This window comes from Agelaius tricolor, unplaced genomic scaffold, assembly GCF_023055355.1.
Source record: "Agelaius tricolor isolate 1412-34295 unplaced genomic scaffold, bAgeTri1.0.p SCAF_7, whole genome shotgun sequence".
Taxonomy (NCBI): Eukaryota; Metazoa; Chordata; class Aves; order Passeriformes; family Icteridae; genus Agelaius; species Agelaius tricolor.
In genome coordinates, this window is record NW_027269267.1 from 13,832,501 (window position 1) to 13,854,442 (window position 21,942).

Genomic DNA, 21,942 nt, shown 5'->3' on the forward strand with positions numbered 1-21,942 from the left:
AATCAGAGGCTTTTACTTACATGGACAAATAATTTTCTTTTTAATTATCTTAATTATCCAATATACCATGAAGCAAGATACATAATAGATTTATGTAAGCAATGTTCAATATTCAAACATTACAGTTTGGTTCTTGGTTTGGTATTGTGGTCTTAAAAGAAGACAAAACAACCAACTAAAATAAAAACAGAAGAGCACAAAGCATTACATCACTTTCTGTTCTTACCAGCAGTAAGAATTTCTCCTGCCCTTAAAGGCATCTTTTCATACAAGTTTACTATTGCATATCTTCTGCACACGTTTTCAAACACTTTAAATGCCTGAAATTATTTAGCATGTGGCACTGTCTATTATCATTATACATGCAACGTACATTAAATCTAAAAACCAACTTACACACAAAAAGAGTCAGTGTAAATATATGACTTAAACCCATTATTTAATAACACTTTAATATAATGATAATTTTGCAGACAGGAGGACTTTGCAATAAAGTAGCATGAGATCTCACATTTTGGTGACTTCACCTGTCCAAGTCATCTTTAACTTCAATGGAAAGGAACAATCTATCTCTGCCTTGGGAAATAATGCTTAAATTTTAATAGCCTTAGAAAGTTTTGTGCTTCTTTTTATGCAAAGATCTTCAAAATAAGTATTTTTACCTTCAGAAATTATAATGCTTTCAGAAGCAATTATAATTGCATTATAATTGCATTAAGAACTAGTACAGAAGAAAGATAACACAAAACATACACTTTCATACACTTAAACTTAGCATTAAACCATAGAAATAATTCTTAGCATTGTAGTTTGCTGTTTGCAAAAGAATTCTGTAATACTTAAGAAAACACAGAACAAATTAGGTACATCATTGACATTTGGTGCAGGCCAGATTTTCAAAAACTATTTACTTTTTTGGGTGTATCAAAAGTGATGAGCACACAAAGGTTATGAATGTCTTCAAAATTTATGTCCATCCTGCAGCTCTGTAAGCAGGCAATGTTGGGCAATAAAAAAAAGCAGGCAGGCAATAGCATAAGATACTCTATGAAAATTTGACCAAAATAGCTAGATGCCAATTCACAAAATATGATGCTTCTAGCATATCAGAAATACAAACCACATTGATCTAAGTTAAAAAGCATGGTGGATTTTGTCCTAATGTTGGACAGTGAGAAGACAGGAATTTTAAATACTACACCTTTTTTCCCCACAATGCCATACAAAGCCAACCACTACCACTGGCACTTTGGATTTCTTGCACTAGCCCTCAAAAAAAGAGAATTATATTAATTTAATTAACTACCCATCTTTCTCCTCATTTTCTCCCCAATCATTATTAAGAAAGATTCATAGTACCTCCCCTCCTACAGTCCTTCAGAATTTTTACAAAGCTATATTCGGGTTTCCTTTTCACAATGTAAGACAATATATATCAGTTTGAGTTGAAGAAAGAGAATCATATTTCAATTACATGAGAAACTGACATCTACATATTTGATAGGCTTCAGAGATTTTTCTAAAAGCATTGAGATAACGCACTCTGGCTAAAGATCTGGAAAACAGAGAGCTACTACATCTGTAATAATGCTGACACAAACAGTAACAGAAATGTAAATATACCTAACTATCTTGCGGTTGAACTGAGAAAACAAACATTTTAAATTATTTTTCTAATTCACTGATTGTCTTATTTTCAGAAAGTTGGGGGTTGATGCTGCATGCTACTACTTTACACTACACAAAAAAAAAAGGGTAACATGACCCAAAAAACTCAGCACTACTTGAAAAACCCCTTTCCTCCAACAGAGTATTTTCTGCATACTTACACTGTAGTATTTTCTGATGTGGCGTCTAATATCCAGCAGTAACTTGTTGTTCATTTGAACCACGTAGCTGAAAGGAGGCTCCTCACATTCTGTCTTGCTGCACCTTTGCAAGCTGGGTTCAATAAACCGCCCCTGAAAACAGAAGTGTAAGAACAGCATCATTATGACAGAGGATGGAAGCAGAAGTTACCTCAGGAGTTTAAACATAATACATATATTTTTTAAAGTAGCAGTCTTAAAGGGCCCATAATATCTGGGCCTTCTTTCTTCCCATCATGGTTGGCCACACCCATATGGGAAAACTGCAGGGCAGAGATATCTTCATTCTGTTCTTAAGGAAAGCTCTTTTAGAGAACACACCACTAATTAACAATTCAAAAAGAAATGCTGAGTAAAAAAAAAAAATCATCTATGGACAAATCATGGTCCCCCATCTCCACCCAAAAAGCCCCAGGTTTATTGTTTTATCAGAGACAAACTTCAGCCTCAGTCCACTGATCAGAACTTTGAAATCAACCTTGTAGATACTAATTATGAAATTACCAACAGGGCTGTAGAGACAAACTGCATAAAGAAAAATCACATTATCATTTTTTATTTTCTCCAAGTTCAAATAGTGCAAACTGTAAAGGCTGTTATCTCATTCCCTTCTTTTAAAACCTTCTGAACACCTGACATTAAAATTTCAGGACCTGGAAGTGTTGTGTGAACAGCTAAAATTAAGTTTGTGGAATTCTCACTAATGTAACACCAGTCTGGTAGGCTGGACAGTCATACAGCTTTCAGAGAACTTTCCTGCAAGGTAAGACTCAGCTGTTGCGAGCCATCTTGGCTAAACCCCCACTCACAACACTAATTAATTCCAGGTGAAATAGAGGAGATTTTTGGCTTGGTTTCAGGATTTCTTCTGTGGTTTGCTGGTGGGGATATATTTTTTTTAAGGAGTTTGACATCCACTCCTCTCCAGTTAGCCCATCTGCAACTTGTCAAGTCTACATGCAATTAACTGTCTTATTTACAGCTGCGATGAAAAAAAGTCAAGGATTCACAGAGTATCACTCGATTTGTGTGTCTTTTCCTCTTACATGCTTCCAAAGACCGCTTTATTTTGATTCAAAAAATGCAAAACATCTGCTGTTTGTCCAAATTTACTTAAAATAATTACTTTTAATTTAGATAAAAGATTTATTTGCTTTCAGTTTCAAGGTTTTCACTACTCTGAAGCTCGCTAATTTGCCGATGACTAATACATACATAACATGCTGTAGAGTTAAATACTTGGCCCCACTTCAAGATGTGGTCCAAGGTCAGAGATACATTTTTTGGCAGAACTTTTCAACAAGAATGTACCCCTATGACTTTTTATTCAATTCACAGAGACAGAAGGAAAGATAAGATAGAAAAACCTTACTCTCAAGAAGGGAGGTGGGATGCAGCAAGATAAACACAAGTTTAAAAAGCACTTTGTTCCAATTAATATGATTTAGGATAAGAAACTGCCACTGCTATACAAAAGTTTTATTAAATAGAGAACTAGAAGTTACTAAGGTGTTTAGATAAGGATTCCTTTAAAAAGTAACAGCACAATCATTCACGACTGTGGGCAAACAGATTAATGAAGCCAGATAATCTCACACGTTCTGCGAGACGACGCAGCTGAAATGCAAAAATGGGGAAAATATTTCAGCACTATCCTATCAGCAATTATCTGCTCCAAAGCTATAAATAGCAGGACTGAAACAATATGGTATCTTCTCCTACATCATTTGAATCCTATCTGAAAAGCTGTTCTCTCTACAAGCATTTTTCTCTCTCACCAATGAGCAGAAACGAAACAAAAAACCAACTAACCGAACCATCAAAGACATTGTCATAAATATTTTCTGTTCCGCATTTGAGGCAGCAAAACTTGAATCTTTCACAATCCCTATATTTCTCCTCATCAGTGAGCTGAGCTGGGCCACCAACCAAGGCATCATTCTCATCTTTATGGTAATGGTGATGGACTCTGAATTGGGAGGGATCCAGTCCTATTAATAAAGAAACAAAAATTTCAAAAGACTAAGAGGTCAACCATGCAAGCAGGCTTATTTTTCATATGCTTGGTGAAGCAGATTCAAAAGAAAGTTACAAAATGTAAATTCAGAAGCTGAAAATCTCTCCTTAGCAAAACTTCCTCTATAAAACATAAGTACATTCTACAATTTTTAACCACGAATAAAGGTTCACGAGACATGAAGAAATCATCTTACTTATCTTCTTACGCAAGATTGCTTTATAAATAAAACAAGCACGCTGCATTATCATGGGAGTATGCAAGAGAACATTTTGTTTCTGAGGAAACCACTCCTAAAGGATAGCTTTATTGTTATTTCCTTCTTAAGTTACATTGAAAATATTTCAATAAAAATGTGCATCGTGATTAAGAAACAGTCTTCAAATCAAAATGGCACCATTAATACCAAAAACAGGGAATAAAAACCCCATTAAAGAAACGCGGGTGCTCTGCTATTACCAACTCCTTCAAGTCCGTACACAACTGCCAACTCTGATTTCAATGCAGTGGTCGATTTCATTTTGGCTCAGTGGTTAACAGCATGGAGGTTTCAATCTAATGCAGTGGTTAAAATTCAGCAGCAGCATTTAAAACCGCAGCGCAGGAGACAAAGTGCTTTATTTTTGATTGCCAGAACTCAAGATTTTAAACAAATAAATACACAAAAGAGATCCCAGAAATACTGATTCAACCACAAATAAGTAAATAAGCAAGCAAGCATGAAGTTCACTGTTCTAGGAATAAGACTGCCAAAGTAAACTTAATAAAATCCTCAAGTTCTGTCATCCTTTGTCATGTGCAACATTTTAAAAGTCCATGCATCTCATTTACAGGGTTTTTTTGTTAACTTTAGGAAAAAACACATGTTCAGAAAAAAAACTTAATCAAATGAGCACGTAGGAGAAAACCCTTCAGAAAACTATGGCTCACTTTAGTAGTAAAACAAAAAGATCAGAGAAGCACTTTAAAAATATTTTTAACAGACATTAAGCCAAGTAACAGATTAGCATGTGTTAAACCATATCCTGTATAAACTTCAGTTAAAAAATATAATAATTCCTATAAGAAATGTAACCAAGACTACAAATAGAAAGTGAACCTTCACCTTATTATAACTGCACCATGACATTTAAAGACAATGGTTAGGAACAATATTCAGTTAAACTACACAAATATTATTGCACTTACAACAGCTGTGTTATACAGGCAGATATAAATTGTCTGTATATAAAAGATTTTATATGTCTGACTTTAATACCACTATTCTGAATTTTTATGTCACAGTCTTAAAACAAATTCAAGCAAAAGGAAAAACTCCTTTGCCAAATAAGTTTATTTGGTTCTTGATAGAATATGGGTTTCACTAAAATTTATTCCATCTTACCAATTTTGCCAAACGGAAAAAATGTCAATGCAGAAAGGTAACAATTCACCTCCAGGAGGTTTCTAAACTTTTAATACAGTTCTCCACTATTCATTTAAAGAAAAAAGGCAAAAGCAAAATACACTGTAATAGCATATTTTACACTTTAATACACATGGTATCCCAAAAAAGACTGTAGGGATTTTTTCTGGCTTTTTTTTTTTTTTTAATAGAAGGGTTGGTAATATATATGCAGCACACAGGTAGTAGATAAAAGGTTTAGAAAGGGAACTGGAGATCAGTATTCAGATTTTGCAAAAAAACAACTATGCAGTAGGTTGGATCTAAGAAAGTAATGGTGAAAACAAAAAATCTCAGTTTACTCCGAGTTCAGAAGTGGAATGAAAAAACATCATTCCAACTTTCTGAGACAGATACCATTACAGTTCAGCTAGAAATCTTTGTGTTTTTCACAAAACGCAAATATGGAGCAAAGTAGCTCATTAAAAGATAAAAGGAGACAAATTCTGGTCTTCAGACCTGCAGTTCTCCAACATTGAGTCAAAACCAGTGACTAAGTATTGGTCATTTTATTTTAATTTAACAGGAAAAAAAATTGTAAGAATTTAAATCACACCCATCTCTGAACTTTCTAAGCTTTCTTGGCTGGAAAAAACAACAAAAAAATATTGTGCTGAACCAAGAATACATTTAAGTTTTGGTGTGCAAACAGCCACAGTGAAATTAAAAGGGACTACAAATCAGGCTTTGAAAGAACATGCCTACATTAATTATCTTGTGCAATTGGGAACTATTTTATTTATTATCTCCTTTCAGGAATAGTTAGTTGGTTCAGTTAATCCATTTCAGCACCTAACTGGTATCCTCTCAGACCAGGTCACACTGGTCACATTATTTCACTTGGTACACAAAACAGGGACTATCTAATTGGGCAGTGGAAAAAAAATAATATCTGGTTTTGGTAATTTATAAATTAATAGGATGAGACTAATCAGTGAACTCTGAACTCCTTTTTTTTTTTTTTCCTCATGACATCAAGAAAAAATAAAAATCAAAGCAACTTTGACTTACTCTGACAGGAAAAAGTCTTCAGGCCTATCATTAAATTACCTGCACCGCAGGTAAACTTTATCACCTCACCAAAACGACAAAGCACTGCGACATTACGAAACAGCGGGCTGACCAAACTAATTAACACAACTAAGTTCGGGGAGGTGATCCTGAATTATTCAATAGAATTATTAAAACCATTACTAACTGGCAAGCTAAGAGGGTAACCCAAGAACCTGAAAATACGGTCACAGATTTTTACCACACGCAGTATTTTAAAAGCAACATTTCTGCGGATCGCTTGTGCCCTTCCTTCCCCCGCGGGCACAGGGGCGCTGCGGCCGCCGGGCCGCCGTGCGGGGGCCGGGGGCTGTGCCCGGGGACTGTTCCCGGGGCTGTTCCCGGGGCCCGCTCTCGGGATGCCGCATTCCAGCCGCAGGTGCTCGGGGGCCGCGGCGGCTCCGCCCGCACCTTTCCGCAGGGACCCCGCGCGGGAGGCCGGGAATCGGCAGCCGGTGCTGCCACCCGGCGGCCGGCGCCGCGCACTGCAGCGGGGCCCGCGGGGACGGGGCCGCGCGGGGCCCTTCGTTTGCTCCCTCACATCGGTCCTGCTTCTTTTATTCATCCATCTTAGCGTTGTCTCTGCATTCATTCACATTTTCACTCTTTCTTTTATTAACTCCAACGCGCTTTAACGATTCTCAGGTTCTGAGCAGTTCTGCAGCATCTCAGAACACCCAGCCAGCACACAAACAGCAAAGTCCACACGCTCTAGGGCTAGTTATTGTCATGAAGTTTTGTCACAACTTTAATCTAAATTTTCATCACTGTCCTTTCACTTCACTCCCTAATGTGATCAAAACAACAGAAAAGTCAAAGCCTGAGGTAAACTCTGCATGCCACAAGGAGAGCATCCATCCTGGTTTCTGTCTGGAGAGCCTGTCTGTGCAGCTGCTACACACTATATTAAAGACAACTGAACAATTCTCTAACAATAAATTTTTTTAAAGACAATTTAAAAAGCCAATATATTTGGTGCTGGTGGGTGTCCTTACAAGAAGCAGCTAACACATAGACACTACCTCAAAGCAGGGAGCAGAACTGGCAAGTGCTCCTAATGGCAAACCTCATCAGGACCCAGTAATGACTCCCTAAAATCAGTCAGCCTTCCTAAGAAATGCCCAATGCCAAGCAATCTGCACAGCACCAACGTGCACATCCCTCTAAGGCAGCAGAACACACCTCTTCCAGAACATCAAGACACTGTCTAGGACAGCAGTCATCAACTTCCATCATTTGAAGTAAATAATATTCTGTAGTAACAGCTACAGAAGTCCCATGGTTAAACAACTCTGCTTCCATAATGTCTGCTTATTTCTGACAACACACAAATAAGATGTAACTTTTCTTTGAGACAAGGAGCAGTACTTATGTATTAACAAAAAACCCTTATTTGAAATACAGTAAGAGAATTGCTGTGCCATACAGTTCTTCCAGTTTAAAAGCTAGATATCTTAAGGATGAAGTCAGGTCTCCAAGACTTAGGAAGATCAGATTTATTAAATTATATAACTGATTAGATTGCAGACTTTATTTAGTTTTACAAACTGAGACAATCCTCATCTTGTCACTGCATTTCCTCAGAAACTTCAAGACAAAGAGAGTGAATGCAGGAGTGTGCCCAGGAGGTTCTTGTGTTTAGGAACAATGAGCTTCCATATCTCAAACGCTCAGCAAATGCTCCTACAATGCCCCAAAACAAAAGGTGGCTTTCAACTTGGTTCCATAGTGAACAAATATTATATTTAAGGGGTTCTCTGCAATTTTAAGTCGCATTATTTGCTCCAGTTCTTCAGTGTCTAATATAATTTAAAATCACTTGCTTTGAGCACAGACAGAACAAAGAACTTTTCAGCACTTTGATGTGAGCCAAGGTTCCCTACCAGAGTTCAATTTTATCTACTCAGACTATCAGAGTGACAGGAAACATTCACCTTATAAATACGCATTATTGTAGATTCTGTTAAACATGCAGCCAAGATCTTTTTTCTACAACCACTGTCCCTATACAGACACATATTCTACCTAATACAATAAATCTGATCAGTGGAGGAAGACACACACAGTGAGAATGCAACAGGGTTTTGGTCCATAGGTATGATGCTTTATGCATCCTTCAGAATGGGAAAATGTGCCTTTTTGCAACAAGATGGGAAAAACAATGGCAATTTGGATGTACATCATGATGAAAATACTAAGTAAAAACGCCCAACTTAGCATCACAGATCAGTAAACAGTTTCTGTATTTGCTTGTTTTACCAAGCTGGACTCAAGTATCTTGTACTCTTTTGTATTTTACAAAGGATTTTTGATTTTTATTAAAGAAAACCACTTGACTATGCCTCCAGTACCATTAAAAAAACCCTCTAAGATAACTTCAGCTTGCAATGACTAATGTACAGCTCTGATCAAGTGCTGTATATGAAAACCTAAGCAGATCAGAAGTCTTGAAAGAGACCTGACTTTACACTCAAGCACAATTTAAACTTCCCCAAGAAAACAAAGCTGGGGAAGGTGATAAAATTTTGACTGTACAGCAAGGTCAAACTCAACACACTTCAGATCTAAGACTGTAATAGATACGTACAGGTTTTCAGACTGACAATTGTGGACTATTAATAAACTCTCAGCTGCATGAAGCTATTACAGACCATAAAAGAAATCTTCATCTGGAATGTACTACAGTGCAAAAAGCAGCACAGGCACTTGCAGACAGTGGCAGGACCTTCTGTGCCTATCAAGTGGCACAGAGTTCTTAAGATCTGGGTAGTTAATTTAGGTGTCTGAAGGGAGCCAGTCTTTTCTGAAAATCTAACCTGTTGTGAATAAGAGCTCTGAATTTGAGCTTAACTCTACAAGCCTAACAATCTTTGCCAATAAAAATAAACTAGCTTCAGAAATCATTCCTGTCTTTTACCTAAATGAAGTACAAATTTGCTGCCCATTTTAAACCCCTTCAACCTAACCAAGAGTGCTTGACCTTTTCAGTCAGGCATGCCACACAGTCTACTCTGGGAAAGTTGGATACCAAGGCCTTGCCACATAATAAACAGGATGATTTGTGTGGTCAGCCTGCATGTGTGGAGCAGGGCTGGCACCTCCTCAGAGCATGAGAGCTGTTGAGGACACGTGAAACATCAAATGCCTCCAACAGACACCTTTGCTGACTCAGAAAAAGCAGAATTTGTGTCTTCAACCCTTTCTCAACCACTCAGAAACAGATGGAAAAAGCTGCATGCTACAAGAATTGTCTTGGAAGATTAAGATCCTTCATGGCTAGCATCCTCCTGCCTGAGAAACAGCAAGGCACCTTTCTTGCACACATTCCAAGTACAATCTCCAAGCTATTCAGCTGTTACTAAGGGAGCTACAGAGATGCAGTTACACAGGTGAAGGGTCCTGAGGCTACCAGGTGATTGTTAATTGGCCAAATCACCTAAACACAAAATGCTGACAACTAACTCTTCCTTTGAGCATTGCAAAATTCTGAAAAAAGTAATTTCTGCAGGTCTGAACTTCTGTAGACACAGGCTAAAACACAAACTATTAAACTGACAGAGTGCAACTCTCTAAGAAGTTCTCCTAGAGAAAAGGCAGTCTTGTCAATAATTTCATAGCCAGCAAAATTAACAACTTTTTCATGTCCTTGAGCAACACTTTTGAAAATAATGAACTACATGTGAGTTATAAATCACAAAATTTCTATTTACCAAGTAGATCAGTCAAGTCTGTTGGTGAATCATTTTTGAGGAGAAACAACACTAAAAGGAATACACACAGAGAGTACAGTATTTTCAAGAACAGAGACCCAATAGAACCGTTAACAAATTTTCAACCTTTCAGTTTTTCTAGGTAAGAAGCCCAGGGAATAGAGAAGAAAGAGGCAATCACAGCTGGGCAGAAAAATCTCTAATTCTAATTATTAGACATCCTTTTAAAAGGAAAAACAACTCTAACAAGAGCAATTCCCTGTTGCTCATTTGAATTAAAACTGTTGATTTCATGGATCACTAACATTAGTAATATTTTTTGACAGCAGTTCTTGGTTTTGGGACCACTTAATTCCTCCATATGAAACAGTTAAAACTGTTACTAAGATTTTATGTTTCTATTATCCACTAAGTCAGTTCTAGCAATCAAGTCTTCACTTACATTCTAGTAAAAATTTGTATTCTTTCATTGTAATCATGACTTTTTTTTCCCCCTGGGAAGATGCCAGAGATGCCAGCATTTCTCTCTGGAAAAATATTACACACTCCAGAACTCCTTTAGTAACTTAAAATCTCAAAAAGACATGCAATAGTACTGTCATTTCTGAAAAGCAGATTTTGCAACTCTGAACAAGGATTGTAAGATTAAGTGTTAGTGATCACCTTCTGAAAAAATACTATTCTGCAGAAGTCATAAATACACTTAGAGTCCACACTGCTTTCTACAGGCTGTGTAACACAAGCTATTGTTCAATATAAAAAGACTGATCTGGGGAAGCATTTCTGTTGAGAAACACACATTAAAACCTCTCACTTTGGATCTTGAAATTCTTCAAATAAACTGAATTTAGAATACTTACCTAACCATGTTGCAATAAGAACAGAGTCAATTCCCTCTATGGGCATACATATTCTAGCAACTACTGGATGTATTTGCTGTGACAGGTAGTACTGATAATCGATTTTAAGATTTTCTTGCTTTTTTAACTGTTCTGGAGCATATGCTCGCTGGCTGGCACTGAGATCTGATCCATCCTAAGGAGACACATACAAAACAAAGTGTGATAAAAGTCTATACAAAGAATTATGTTTCAAATATTATGCATTATTTTAATGCAAAATCGTTACACACTCTTGGTTGATTTATTATGCATCCAATACAAATCCAGCAGTAGTAAAAAAACTGCATTGCTGATGCTGGCATCAACTAGCAAGTTCAAGAATGCAAAACCAGCTTGTATTATTGTAGCCTACACGTGCAAATCAGTACGAAGAGACAGAGTAAACAGTCCCATCTGTCAATTCTGAAATGCACAATGAAGACACATTGTAACCATCAGCCCAGTTAAAAATACACAGAGGGCATGCATTTTGGATTCACTTTGTACTAAACCAGCATTATCATTTTGCACAACAAGCAAATTCTAAGTCGTGGATATCAAAACTATATCTGTTTTGCTAGGAAATTTATATTCTTTAATTCTATAAAAATATTAATAGAATGAATGGTCAGAGAATGGACCAGCACGCATTGGCATATGAATAAATAACAGAGGCAACAATGTTGATTAGAAAGAGGAAATTCTAAAATATTCAGAAATACTGAAAAAATGTATGGTGACATCTCAAGCCAAGAGAGAAACACCACTTAGAGGTTAAAATATACATTACATTCTTCTCCAATTTGAAAGAGGAAGATAAGGCGAAAATAATTCAATTTGGGAAGGCAATAACTAAATTGAAAACAATATACATGGAGGAATTAAGTATCAGTTCTAAGACAACAGTACTCTTGGAAAATGTAACTCATTTAAATCTGTAGAATCATAATCCCACTCCTCAACTGCCCTAGGAAATACTATTTCTAATGTGTGTCAAAAATCTTACAGCAAAATCAAAGCAGTATTTTTGCAAGATTCCGTAATAGATGTAAACGTTTATAGGAATGGGGCGGGGTGGGGTGAAGTACTGTTTTGGGGTTTTTTTGCTAAGTACAGTCTCTTTTTTGATTTTTTAAGCAAAATAGAACAAATGCATTAATACACGACACCTTCATTTTTTCATTTAAGATGAGCTACTGGTTTCAATAGGGTCAGCAATGATGGACTGAAAACCCATCACTAATAAAGACAGACTGCAAGCCATTGGTTCCTCCTACTCCTTTCAGACAACTTAGTATTCAGAACAAAATTAATTTAGGACTATTCAGCTCATCCAGCTGCTTTGCAAAAATAATTACAATGCAACTCCTTCAGCTCCCTTCTTTCAACAAGTATATTCTTCTCTTGTATTGTGCCACTGCTCAGCCGCACCCGTGGCCCAGCTCTCAAAAGTCTTGGCAGCTTTGGGGTGCCAGGCTAAGAACTCTCAATTAAGTCAAATACAGTATATTTTGGGTTGAAAATAATGAAGGAGCTGAAATACTCACATTGTCAAGTTCATCAGCTTGGCCTAAAAGATCCCTTGGTCCATCTAACTCAATCTACACTTTTTTTTTAATTACAGAACCAAAGTGGAGTATATATTTGTGAAATAGGGATAAGCATTTATAGGATAAACACCTGAAACTAGAAAGTGGCTCAATTTTCCCAGTCTATACATCAGAGGTACCACCAGATCCAATGACTATGAATTGAACAGACAAAGGTGATACTGGAAAAAACAATGACACTATTTAACCAACAACAATTATCTTTTCACAAATGAAAGGTTCTTCACCACCAGAATTTTCTTCTGCTGAAAATGAAGACTAGGCATTTTCTTTGAAGTAAGTTCTAGCTCCAAACACGGATGAATTCAGGGAGATTTTACCAGTCACTATATAGAAGTAGTTGCTGAAGTGATCACAATGATCTATAAAACTAAATGTAGTACAGACAACCGACTATTTTAAAATATAAGACTACCTCACCAAAAGGAAATGCCAAAACATATTTTCCCAGGAGCTAAGCTGGGGTTTTTTTGCTGTATCTCAAAACAATACCTAGTATTTAGCTATAAAGAAAGACATTTTTACCTGACAAATGATATATGACACTGTGTCTCCTGCCTTCACCTTTCGGCCTCCATGAGAGTTTATCCACATGGCCACATGCACATGTGGCAAGGCTTTTTTGTCAGGATAATCCTGGGGATCTTTTGTCAATGCCTAAAATATCAAAGGGGAAAGCAGAAGCATAACTATGAGAAAAATCCATTACTTCAGTGATGGACAACTCAGAACTTTAAAAGACAAGATTACATAGCAGGTATCTTCATCCTTATACTATTCACAAGTTCTTCTGAAGCACAAAGATAAAAAAACTGTGACAAACTTATTTGCCATATGGTAAGCCCTAGGTACCAGTCCTTCAAATTTTATAAATGTTATTATTAATAAAACAAAATGATGTTTTTACACTTACTATCTGAAAAAATGCATAAGTGTTATGATCATAATGCAATTGTTTTAAAATTAAACTAAATTGAAGATGGCAATATTGTGCAAAATACAAAAGTAGAGCCAGAGAGTACCCTCTTACTACTGCTCCATTAAGGTCATACAGTAAATCTGAATATTGTCTAGCTAAGGGTACACAACAAGCTCTGCAGCAAGAGGGTACAACTGAATTTAAGTATTTCTGTGTATTTCATACTACTGAGATTCCACAAGGACTTTTTCCTTTAAACAAAATAAAATGCTACATTTAAATATTTACTGTCATCCCAATTCTTAGAAACAACTTCTACACTTGACTTAATAGTTAAATACATTTTTTTTCTGAAGTAGTAAAACAGAGGAACTTTAGGAATTTTAAGTGAACATTTTGCTATATATATCTTTTACAGGGACACTAAGTGCTTTTAGAAGATTTGCATCAGAACATTCTTTTTTTGACTCAACCATAAAATTCAGCGATTTCTCTACACTCATATGACAACCTGAACACATTTCTTAACTGATTAACACAGAGCAGACAGATGTCCAGCTGGCAAAAGAAACAGACTTTGTATGGACAGTTGATAGATCTCTTCTATTAGAGGCATAAAAGGGGCATGTAATACCCAATTCATTGGTGAAACACCCCCCAACAGGAAAGGGGGGTCTCTGAAGCTAAAAATAAAGTTTTTATCATTAAGGATTCCAAAAAAAAACCCCAAAACCACAACGCTGCTGCTAAAACTGCTGTAAACAAAGCAGAGTATTTTACTTCTTGTTGCACAAAAGTCTTAAATGAGGTTTCAAAATGACTATTAATTTTTTTATACAGAGCTTTCTAGGGAAATATTACTAGAGTTTTCTAGAAAACAGAGTATTTGATTTGTTTCCATGGCATTCTTCAGTTTATGCATTTCAAACCTGAAATATAGAGTAGCAGCTCAGGAGAGAACTACTCCTGAAAACATCATATCATTCTCAAAGTGCAGAGTGAGCCTGGTAAACAGCAGGATGGGACAAGACACCAAGGTGTTATTCTGGAGCCTCCAGCCTCAGCAGGGCTTTTTCCCCCTCAAATTGGAGGATCTTCACAGCATGTCCTCAACTATTCAGCACCTAATAAAACTCCTGCTATTTCACAGCATCATAAGAATTAAAAATATTTTTGTCAGCAGTAGGTATATTCAGGAACAGTAAAGTTTTTCTGAGACAGAAAAGTGCAAGATAACTTACCTTGTTTATTTCAAACTGACTTGCAGGGATCTGACCACTGACCACATTTTCTCCAATTTCCATAAGTCGCCTTTGAATATTTTCCACAATTATGTCTCGGGGCTGATCAGAAAGAATCTGACCAATTACATAGCTGCAAAAACAGTACAAAAATTAAGAAAAGCTTGGCACATGCAAAACCATTACAACAGAAAGAATGTTCTCTTTCCCCTAGATTTTCTCTAGACATTAAAGAGCCCAAGGATGAAGTCTGATGAAAAATTTATAGAAATTTACCAGTATATTTTATGTTGAGTTTTATTTATTTACTTATTTTACTAAAAGCAAATTACTGCATTAGTTCTAATGCTAAATAATGATTTGGAATGGGTGAGTGCAACTTTCTATTTTCTTCTGCCATATCATTTTTCCATTTATTATTCCATAGCAGGTATCTTAAGATGGGGGAGAAGAGAACATATCAAGTAAGCAAAGTCTTGCCTATTGCTGCAAAATGTGGTTGGAAGATCTGCCAGCTGCAGAAGAGTTAGTCACTAAAGAACACTCTCCAACATTTGTATAGCTTTAATTACTAATACATTCCTAACTTGGAAAAATTTGCTTCTATTATGATGCATCTTTTCTTAGAAAATGCAAGTCTTAAGAACAGTAAGCAAGTGTGTGGTGTATTTTTACAGATGTGAAAAGTATTCATTTTTGGATACATTTGGACCATGAGCTGTTTAAGTTTTCAAGAGGCATTATACAATGAGTCAGCACCCAGATGACCACCTCTCCACTCTCTCTAATTTTCTTTCTATGATGCTAAATGTGTTACTTCTACTGAATTTAAGCATTAAAATGCCCTGTGCAATGACAATTAATAAACAGTCAATCCAGTATCCATCATAATGAAGTCTCATAGCAAAAGGAAAGAGAAGCAGTCTTGGGAAAAGGGACCACCTCCTCAGGCTGCAGCCAGTGCACTTCCAGCTTTTTTAGAGGGTGCTGAAAGTGCTGAGCACCAGCTTCTTTAGGAAATAAAACATCTGACCTAGAACCTACAACTCCAAATGCTGACAGCATCTACCATCTTCACAAGATTTCAGTCCTGGTTTATTAAATGAGATTTACAACACTGACAACTCAAAAGCACAGCTTCCACAGGAGACACAAAACCAGAGAGTGAAATTCGGAGACATTTGGACTTGCACAGGTCTAAGCTGTTACCAATGGCAGAAGGTAACATTTACATCTCCTCCAAAAATCAGCCTAACACTGATGTGAGTTAACAACTGTGATCTTCAGGAAACACAGTATCAAATGTTTAGGAAAGTAAGAACAAATGTTTAGTGTTTCAAGCAGAGCACAGAAGACAATCCCACAAAGAAACTTACTTGCCAGTCTGTTTAGCAAGATCACACCAGTCTCTCCGGACTATATCCAGCCCTTTCAGCTCTTGTTTAGTTACATATTTCCCATCTCCTGTTGGTTCCACACTCAGAGCAGCATATTTCTTCTTCTTTAACAATAGCAAGGACTTAAAAATTCCATCAATATCGATTTCCAACAATTTGTACAGCTTGTTCACTTCATTTTTGATCTGCAAATGCACCAACATTAACAACAAATGCAACAATTTAACAATGGACAAATTCAATTGTTCTTAAGTTTTAAAACAAGTTACATTACGCACTGTGTATTTGCATATACATTTTAAAGACTGGTCAGATATCATTAATTTATTACACACCAGTAACTACAAATTACTTACTAAAATTAAGGTTGACCCATTGACTTTTTTAGTATCTACAGCTTGGTACATCTGACTCCTTAATAAACTTAAGGAAGGGAGATAAACATGAGACTGAAGTGACCTTGGAGATAAATGACTCCAGCTCATTTTTCTAGAACAGCTACTCCACCTAACCTCTCCCATAAATTAAGCAAACAAGGGATTTCACAGCAGGGACCTACTTACTAGGCAAAGACAAGAGATGGTCACTCAGTCAGAAAAGGCACACAGCCCTATAGAAAAGTTATCTTCCAAAGGCACCTTTCTTTCTTTCCACTCTCATCCTAAACCAGGGAGGGGAGAAAAACTATGACTGCAGACCAGAGCTCTGTGTGTGCATGTTCAGGAAAAACAGGCAAGCTTCTTTTACCCTTCCCCACAAAATACCCACCTTCTTTTCCATAGCCTGATTTCCTTGAGGGGAAAAGGTGAGGTTTTTCTACACACAGACTAGGTTTTATCCATACACAAAAGTTTCACGTGGCACTGATATATGGTCTTAATTTAGTACCAAGTATCTCTTACCTCTATTCTAAGGGAATAGAAGTGCAACAGCTCAAAACAGCATGAACCTTCAACAACAAACTCTGGTTCCAGTACACATTTACCCACCTACTGGCTTGGCTGAAAGTTTCCCACTTGCTTTTTTCCTTTTTTCTTTCTTCATATGTTTTTAGTTTATGTTCTTCAACAGAGTATCTGCACATGCCAGGTATTCTGTTTTGTCTTCATGTTCTTTACTTACTACTTCTTTACATAATCTTTACTTTCTTTCCTCTACAATTTAACTTTCCTTGTTGATTTTCAGTATCCATACTCACTCTTACTAACACTTTTACCACCAACTATCCTCTTCTCATGTCTCACTGAAGTTGGATATGCATTTAAGTTCTTTTGCCATGTAGATACTCTCACCAAGAACAAAGACCCTCAGCATAAAATCTCACTGGTTTCCTATCTAGCTTTGAACTCAGATTACCATTTTAACCAAAACCTTCATTAAAAACTTTTCATTTCTGTGTATACATATATGTGTGTACTTAGGTTTTCCCTCTTAGATCTTGTACTCCCTATTGCAGGAATTACCATTACTTTGATGTCTCCTGTATATTTCTAAGTTTTGAAAGACATCATGAGGCAAAAACCATTTTGCTACAGGGTTGATATTTTCTTTCTTAAAACAGTCAAACAATTCCTCTGAACATTTTTCTGCAATTTTAATTTTCAATTTTTATTTTTTACAGCACCAAGTGCTCAAAATCCAGTAACAGCTCAGTACTGAATGTACTGGCAAATCTGATTCATAAGGACACACAGAAAATAAGAAAAAACTTCTGCTAAGTAATGACTGAAAAGGGCATGGATGTAAATACTGGAGGGTTAAGGGTGGGAGAGAAAACACAGATTAGATGGGGGAATTCAGAAGGCACATAAGAGAATTTTCTCCAATAAAAAACCAAAATTAATTTCTTGGAGGAATGCTTCACTGCTGAAGACAATTCACAAATTCTTTACACACTTTACATCAGAACAGGGGTACACTCACTAACTGCTCTCACTGTAATTGTTTGCATTAAACCTCTGTGCCTTCCATACAGTCTACATTAAAGCAAAACTACAGTGAAAGCAATGTAAATATTCCTCACCTCTGAACACAAAACTTTGGGAAAGAAATTATTATGCAGTGGAGCAGAGACATTTCTTGAGAGTGTTCCTCATCAAAACAGACAATTCTTTATCCTGATTTTTTTAATAGGAATTACTCAAAACAAGGAAAATGCAAATGATCAAAGTGTTAGCAAAAAGAACAACTGTTACTTTCTTGAGGAATAAACAAACAAACAAACAAGAAATGTGAAATGAGACAGATATGAATCACTTTTTTCTGCCACAGAAAGAATATTGAAAGCCAAAACATCTGCAATTTTGATGCTAGGTTTGATTGTGCTGGTTTACAGAGATAAGTTTATTCACTTTTTATATGTTGTACATGATTTTAATCAAAACATATCTTTCTGTCCTTTTTTTTTTTTTGTTCAATTAAAAAAACCCCTGCTACATAATACAGAAGTATAATGGATTAAAAAAGCTTAAGATTTGACTCTCATTAAGCAGCTGACAAGTTCAAACACATACCTATTCTCTCAGAAAACCTGACTCTAATTCAGATGTACTTAACCTATTATGCTTATCCTGTCAGATTTCATAAAAGTTATTATTATTTAACTATCCTCTGTAATGTTTAGCCATCAAATGGGAGCACAGGGACAAGAAATAAACCAGAATGAAACCGCACATACACAACTGGAGTAAGATTAAATTTTCTTATAGACTACTGTATATACACTAGAAATTATATATAATCTTGCATGTGGCAAACAAAAGACTGCTTTCTACCATGCCAGCAGCCCTCCTGCTACTCAGTTATGATATCAAGTTATTATCCCATTTTCTGCTCCTGAATGCATCTACTTCTAAATATTCCCAGTGGCATGAAGGCAGAAGTATTCTAAAAAACCCTGGAATCACTCTCTGCCTTAAAATTAAATGACTTCTGTTTAATACTATACTGAATACATCTTTGCTTTCTTTAGTTTTTTTAGAATTTCCATAGCTCTCATTTTCATCACAATTTCTTCCATCTTTCAAAAACAGCTTCTCCTACATCTTTTCTTTAGAAAGTTCTGAAATATTTCTCATTTTTCTTCCACAATTTCAGAGAGCCACAAAATTTCCACATCATCAATTGCCAGCTCCTAATCAATCAGATCTCTTCTGTAGCTGGTATACCATGAAAATTAATATTTGAACTTAGCACTGGAAATCTGATAACATATTGAGTGTCATACAAATTACATAAATAAACAAAACTAAACTGAGAAACATCCTTCCTGAAAAAAAATCAGAACTGTTCATGTTGTAATTGAAATTAACTTGGAGGAGAAATTGTACCTCACACTTTGGTTCACAAAATATTGAGATACTCTCCTGCTACCTTAAGGTTAGTAAAAAAAGCTTGTTATGCAATGAAATGGTTCATTTAATCACTTTTAAAAATGCACAGAATAGCTACACCTGAAAAAGAGCAGGTATAGCTGAGTTTTTACTACTTCATAGGTTCGACACATTGTGAAGTTCTTTCTTAGGGGATATTCTCTGCTTGTGGCACAGAATCCTCTCTCAATACCATCTGCTCCACTCAGAGTAACAACACAGACCTATGCAGGAAATCTTCAAAAAGAAAAAGTTCCTTACCTTATTCCCCAGCTTGAAGACCTCATCCAAACTGGTGCTATTAGTGTTTATCATAATGGAATCTGTGTCTCCATAAATCACTTCAAGGTTCATCTAAACAACAACAAAAAAAAATTGCTTTGAAAAACAGAAAAGAGCCACTCTATCTTCTACAAGTCTCACATAACTTTCAAGGTTCAAACTAAAAAGTATACTAGCCAAGAAAACAAAATAAATTTTTACTGATAGGTCTGTACATTTCATTAAAACCTATTTGAATTTAAAGAGAATAAAGAAATTTCAGCCACTGATATGTTAAAAGACCACTGTCCAGTTGTGTACATAATAAAAATAGGTAACGTTTTACTAAATGAATACTAGAGAAATAAGTTAGTGAACAAATCTGATCTTGAGAAACAGCAGGAACTCTGATCAGAAATAACTTTGAACTGCTAAGACACAAGAAAATCACTTCCACAAGACTGCTGAGCAAATTCAGACAAGGCAGTCAGCCAAAGTGTTTGAAAGGTAATATCACAGCCAGGTATCCCATCCCATCTGCAGCCATCACAATATCACTGAGAAAAAAAAAAAAAAAAAAGAGAGAAAAATCCTTAGATTCTCTATTTGAAACAAATCTGTGGATGACAGCAACTGAGAATACCACAGCACTGGCCAGATTAGGCTGCTCTTCTTCACTCTTCCAGATTATGGAGATAGCTTCATATTTCCATCTTCCCTCTCCCATCTTTTAACTTCTGCTAATCCAACCACCTGTGTTTGTCCTCCCCTGGGCACCAGATGTTTCAGAGAATGCTCCTTTTGGAGAAGGATCTAGCTACTATGACCCACAAGTTTTCTCTTTCCAGGCTGAACTACTGAACAATTACACCCAGAGATGGACACAAATATTTACTGAACCCCTTTTCTTTGACTGACACTCTGCCCCTCACCTCATTTCTGATTCTTGTAACAATTTAAATGCCCTGCTTGGAGAACACTGCATTCAAACACCAGCCATACTTCTGTAATACTCTGGATAATGGAGCAAACTCTAGACAAACTGAGGAACATAAAAAAGCCTGAGGTGCATATGAAAGGCATAGCAAGGAAAAAGGTAAGAAGAAAAACTGCCAACACCAGTAAATGTCACAACAACTGCAAAAAAATGGCAGATGCATATAATTGTATAATATTAATTTGAAAAAAAAAAAAAAAAAAAAAGAAAACCTGACATTTTCAGTGGTGGAAAATCAATGCAGCTGTAAAAACTGCAACATGGCTATGTCCATGTTAAACTCCACAGAGTCAAAAAACCACCCCGTGACAGAGTTTAAAGGATGCCAAAAAATAAACCATAATAAACCACTAGAACACATGGTGTAACAGGTTTATGAGTAAACTCTAATTAGCACTGTTGCTAATTTGCTTGAAACAGTCCCACATAGGCTTCAAGCAGGGTCCAGATCATATCTGTGGTAGGAAAAGAAAAAAGCTATAATCCATCAGGAAGGATTACATTTGTAAACTAGGCATCCTAAGAAGTGATTTCGGGTCTGTTTGGGTTACAGTTCTCCTGGAATAAAAAAATTTCACCAGGTGTGCTCTTTAAGTGTTGTTGTTTAATGAAAATGCTCAGCATTACCTTCTGCACCATCTCCTTGGTATGCATCAAAATCTGAAATAAAAAAAAATAATCCAAGATTAGCGTATGATATAATTACAGGCTAACACAGGCAAACATATCCATTAGGTTGCTAACTCCAAATGCTCTCACCTTTCAAAACAAAGCAAACCACCTCTCTCCTGGCAACACACAGTCACCTCAATACTCCTATTACATGAGTAAATTCTCGTTTGACCTTGTATTAATGCTATTATTAACTCCCCTAAAACAAGATTAAAACAAATCTCAAAATTGCATGTGCATGCACACATTCTACCTTAGGAAAAAAGAACACTGAATCAAATGGCTTAAATACAACCTAATCAGCAAGTGCCAGAATTAAGTCTCTTTCAATAATTTAGGTCAGTTGTTGCCTTCATATCCATCATCTTATTTCTTGATGTCATTGAATTTTTTCCCAAAAACATCCTGTCTGATTCAGTCCATCCTGGATGGTGCTCACTTTAGAAGACTTAGTCAAAGGTTGATTACCCTTGTAATGATCTCAAAATGGGTTGTCAAAAAGCA

The 21,942-nt window shown here is 36.3% G+C and overlaps 1 protein-coding gene across 1 annotated transcript in view; it reads right to left on the minus strand.

The window, feature by feature from the left end:
* The window catches only part of POLA1 (DNA polymerase alpha 1, catalytic subunit), a 183,370-nt gene that overhangs the window by 96,444 nt on the left and 64,984 nt on the right, over window positions 1-21,942 (minus strand). Inside the window, 8 exon segments of the mRNA XM_071430367.1 lie at window positions 1,830-1,961; window positions 3,681-3,859; window positions 10,950-11,124; window positions 13,106-13,237; window positions 14,741-14,873; window positions 16,117-16,322; window positions 19,770-19,862; window positions 21,394-21,426. Coding sequence (XP_071286468.1) covers window positions 1,830-1,961; window positions 3,681-3,859; window positions 10,950-11,124; window positions 13,106-13,237; window positions 14,741-14,873; window positions 16,117-16,322; window positions 19,770-19,862; window positions 21,394-21,426 — 1,083 coding nt within the window.